The sequence below is a fragment of the Euphorbia lathyris genome, chromosome 9, assembly GCF_963576675.1.
Source record: "Euphorbia lathyris chromosome 9, ddEupLath1.1, whole genome shotgun sequence".
Lineage (NCBI taxonomy): Eukaryota > Viridiplantae > Streptophyta > Magnoliopsida > Malpighiales > Euphorbiaceae > Euphorbia > Euphorbia lathyris.
The window spans coordinates 38,285,510-38,290,677 of NC_088918.1; the positions used below are offsets into that span (position 1 = coordinate 38,285,510).

Here is a 5,168-nt window from a genome sequence, read left to right on the forward strand (position 1 = left end):
CAGCACAACACTCTCAATTTTACAATTGATACAGATTGTTCTTTTCGAATGAAGAACACTTTAGATGATTATAGAAAATCAATCTAGCTTTTACATAAGAATAGAAATTTGGTGTAAGATCTCTTTTGACTTTTGTGTGCTTTGTATGTATGCTCTTTTTGTTCTTGTTGTAATCGGCTAATGATCCAAGAATGATCATGTCTTTATATAGTTGAGTTCTGAAGCAGAAATGGTTTGAACTTTGGATTTGTCCGTTGATCCAAACGGCTCCTTTTTTAGACAAGTTCTGGTCAGCTTCAGTTTTGCAGGCCAATCCTGTCGTCTGAATTCCGCAGGCGTCAGGTTTGTCTTCTTCTTGCAGGTTTCGTCTTCTTGTGCCAGTTCGTCTTTTAGCTAACGAACTGTTGACCCATGCATCTCGAAATTGGCATTTGCGTAATTCCAAGGTTTCTATTATTGGTGCAGACAGTTGTCGGAGCTTGTCTTTTAGCAAACGGATCATTCATGTTGTCCTGAAGATCACTCAACTTGATCTTTATAGTCGTTGTCTTTGATTGTTGTCAATCCATATACTAAGTTCTCTTTTACTCAGCTTCCATGGTCAGCTTCGTTCTGCAAGACATGGTTCTTTAAGAAGACTTTTCTACTTTTGATACTGAGTTCTGTTCCACTCAGCTTCTTGAGCTTTAAGTTTTTGTTCTAAAGATGACTTATCTTTTGTCATGCTGAGTTCCACTCCTATTAGCTTGTGCTGTGATCTTATGCTGACTCCGTCCTGTCTTACTTTTTATTTTTGTATTTATATTTATACTCAACATTAAACAAACATATTAGTACAATTAAATCAAAGCACTTAAATTTAATTGACCCTTAATCATGGATTAACTTAAATAATTTTATCAAATCAAAATCATGTGGAATGGTGTTTCAACAAACTCCCCCATTTTGATGTTGGCAAAATATTTAATTTGATGGAACTCAGCATTGAGATTCCCCATGATTGAAATTCTTTTTATGCTTCTGAAATTACTCCCTCGTAAGGGTTGCATCTATTGACTTGACTTAACTCTAAACCTTCTAAGATTTAATTGAGTAAAGTTAAGGCATGCTTATACTGACTTAGTTCAGTTTTAGACTTTCCAAGATCTAATTCAGATGAGCCTAGGTCAGTTTTCAGAAGAGGTCAATATGTGGGATATGTTTTGACTCAGTTTTGATACATGGTTAGTTTGATATCAGAGTTATGGGAAACCTAGAGCAAATGTATCAAGTCTAATGTGTACTGAGTATATTCCTTTTTTCTTTTGTTTGTTCAATTACGACAGATCAGCATAAAGATCAATAAAAGATGCATAATTCTATAGATAGTCAGCAAGACAAAATACGCATAAAAATACAAGTGAAGAATAAACCCTAGCAAATCTAGCCAGACTATTTCTTCCTATTGACTTGGACTTGGGCAGAATTGACTTTGCCTTTTCCCTTTTGTTGCTGCTGACTACCAGATGCTTCTCCTGTGTGCTGAGTTCTATCAGCATGTTCTTTCTCCCCCGTTTTGCCACCATCGGGCGGAGGAGAAACGAAAGTGTCATTGAGAGCAGCACGAGTTAATCTCACTGAATAAGCCTTAAGCCTTTTCGTGCTTTCTCTTAGACCATCAAAGACTGGTATACCATCGTCCAAGGCATCACAAAAGATTTTTAATGGACAAGAATACTAATTAATTGTAAGTGCAAGCTATGGTTACTTTGTTTTTAACAAAGTAAACATTACTTTGTTTTTTTCACCATTGGATGATAGAGTGTAGAATTCATCCAATGGTGAAAAGACACAAAATAATGATTACTTTGTTAAAAACAAAGTAACCATGGCCTTTACCATTAATTGTATTATAATAAATAGGAATATAGAACTAAATAAAAAGATAACATATAAAATTAATGGGGAAAGAATATAATATGATTAATTTAATTATGACGTTTAGCTTAAATTGTATATATATTTTGTAAAACGTTAAGCTTAAATTCGTATTATTTTGTAAACGTTAAGTCTGTATTGGTGTTATTTTGTACGTGGGACCTAAATTGATGCTATATTATAAACGTTAAGCCTAAATTGATATTATGTTGTAAACGTTAAGTCTATATTGGTGTTATTTTGAACGTTGAGTCTAAATTGGTACTTATTCAAAAAATTTAAACCTATTTTGATACCTTATTCCTCTCTTTATTTATTATTTTATACAAACAACTATTATCAATTAGATAAATTTTACCAAACAAATTTATAAATTATATCGTTTTTTTCTTTTTTTTTTCTTGGGAAACACATTGTATTTTATTTTTATGATTAAAGTTTTCGTTAATTTTCATTTGTGATAATGACGAATGGATAATAAAAGTAAAATAAGTTTGGGGGCCACGCAAGACATGACGACTTCTAGAATATAACAAAACAAGAAATTGAAACTCATCAATTCTCTTCTTCCTCCTTTCTATATACTATATCTCAACCTTTATCCCAATCAATCCACTGACTAAAATGGAAATCTGGTTTCTCATCCTTGTCACCATCTCCATTTCTGCTCTCTTCAGAGCTTTCCTCAACCTTTTCTCTCCTTCCAAGGATCCACCCTACACCCTCCCGCCGGGACCCCATATTCTTCCCGTCATCGGAAACATTAAATGGATGAAGAAATCCATTTTGGAGATTGAGCTCATCCTCCGCTCCCTTCACCGGGAACTCGGCCCTGTCATCACTTTCCGACTCGGATCTCGCCCATCCATCTTTATCGCCGACCGTACCCTTGCTCACCAAGCCCTAGTCGAAAACGGCTCGCTTTTCTCTACCCGCTCTGTAGCTACTGCTACTACTAAAATTGCTACCGGCAATCAGCGTACTATCAGCTCATCCTTTTACGGTCCTACTTGGCGCCTCCTCCGCCGCAATCTCACTTCGGAAATACTCCATCCTTCTCGGGCCAAGTCGTATTCTCATGCTCGCAAATCGGTTCTGCAAATTCTCCTCCACCGCTTCCAATCTCAGTCGAATTCCGGCGATCCTGTTACGGTTGTGGCTAATTTTCAATACGCTATGTTTTGCTTATTAGTCCTTATGTGTTTGGGAGACAAACTTGATGAGAAACAAATCAAGGAAATCGAGAGAGTAGAGCGTTCTGCGATTGTCAATGGCCGGAGATTCGAGGTACTCAATTACTGGCCAGCGTTGACGAAGATTTTGTTGAAGAAACGTTGGTCGGAGTTCTTCAAGATTCAGAAGGAAAGACAAGACGTGATGCTTCCATTGATAAGAGCGAGAAAGAAAGTGAACGAAGAAAGGCTGCAAAATCTCCCAAATCAGGAAAAAGAAGAGTTTATCTTATCATATGTTGATACTTTGTTGAATCTGCAACTTCCAGATGAGAAAAGAAAGCTGACAGAGATAGAAATTGTGAGTTTGTGCAACGAATTTCTCAACGCCGGCACTGATACTACTTCCACATCATTGCAATGGATTATGGCGAATTTAGTGAAATTCCCCCAAATTCAAGAGAAGCTATTTATGGAAATGAAAGGTGTTGTTGAAGAAGGAGAAGAAGAGGTTAAAGAAGAGCAACTTCACAAAATGCCATATCTGAAAGCAATAATCTTAGAAGGGTTAAGGCGACACCCGCCGGCGCATTTTGTGTTGCCACATTCAGTGAAAGAAGATGTTGTTTTGGGGAAATATTTAATACCCAAAAATGCAAATATAAACTTCATGGTAGCAGAAATGGGATGGGATGAAAAAGTGTGGGAAGATCCAATGAGTTTCAAGCCAGAAAGATTTATGGGGAAAGAGTTTGATATAACAGGAAGTAGAGAGGTTAAGATGATGCCTTTTGGTATTGGAAGGAGAATATGCCCTGGATATGGTTTAGCAATGCTTCATTTGGAGTATTTTGTGGCCAATTTGATATGGAATTATGAGTGGAAAGCTGTTGATGGTGATGATGTTGATCTCTCTGAAAAAATGGTGTTTACAGTGGTCATGAAAAACCCATTGAAGGCACACATATCTCCCAGGCTAAAATAAAACTAGTATGTTATTCTGGAATTTGCAATTTGAATCTTGTCTTTCAATTATATATCTATCCCTCGCAAAAGCAGAGACACATGTGTAATATATTTATTGGGTGTGGGCAGCAAGAAATAAATGTGTTCAATGTGTACCAACCCAATGGGAATAGTATGTCTAGTATTAACAAATAAATAAATTATGTAGCCATGTGTAATATTGACACAGTATTAGAAAGTTCAACATCATCATGTTGAATCAATTTTAGTGGCAAATTAGATGGAAGTGTTAGAAAAGGGTTTCACGCATGTAATATGGACTCACACCTATTATAAAAGGTTTTACTATTTTAATTATTAGATGATATCACAATACAAATATCTAAATGTGAATTGAGAGTCCTCCGAATGACATGTAAGATTCGATGTTTAATATAAGAACTCATGATAAAACAATAATGTGAAAAAATATCTTTCACAAGTGTCATCCTTAAAACACAGAAAGTTAAGGAATTTAATTATTGGTTTTGGTAAAAATAAAATAAAATAATAATAATAATAATAATAATTAACTAACTAAAAGAGGTCATACCAATTTCATGCCAAAAAAAAGGGATAGTTGTCTTCTAACAATTCATTTGAATTTATTTTTGTTAAATAATTAGATTCAATTTGATTTAACTGTTTGTTGTTTCAAATTTTAACAAATATAAGAAAATAGTTCCATGGAAACAAACTGTTATCAAATCTAAAAGTGGAATTTTCTAATTTAATTATCTTGAACCTCTTAAAACAGAAGTCAACAACCTCAATTGCTAAATATGAATTTGGCTCTTAAAAAATATTAGCATATCTCTTAAAGCAGATATAAAGATTTATTAAAATTTTATGACATGCAATAATATATAAGAGTTTCTACTAACACAATGTCCCAAATAAAAATGAAAAACTCAACTTTAAACTCAATAATTTAATTTTTTTTATATATATAGTTTGCCTGAATCTCGTCAGAAATTCTTTAGGTGTATTTTTTTCTAATTAAAACTTTCTATTATTACTTGAAATCAAAATCTAATATAACGACTTGAAATCTTTAATAATTCAAACCAACCT

The 5,168-nt window shown here is 34.2% G+C and overlaps 1 protein-coding gene across 1 annotated transcript; it reads left to right on the forward strand.

The window, feature by feature from the left end:
* Positions 1 to 2,471: 2,471 nt before the first annotated feature.
* LOC136205956 (cytochrome P450 89A2-like) lies at positions 2,472 to 4,412 on the forward strand. Its single transcript, XM_065996829.1, has one exon. It carries the CDS (start codon positions 2,542 to 2,544, stop codon positions 4,072 to 4,074), a length of 1,533 nt encoding a protein of 510 aa, XP_065852901.1. The 5' UTR covers positions 2,472 to 2,541; the 3' UTR covers positions 4,075 to 4,412.
* The last annotated feature ends 756 nt before the right edge of the window (positions 4,413 to 5,168 follow it).

Coding starts and splice junctions, on each gene's coding strand:
- LOC136205956 (XM_065996829.1), top strand. CDS start 2,542: ATGGAAATCTGGTTTCTCATCCTTGTCACCATCTCCATTTCTGCTCTC.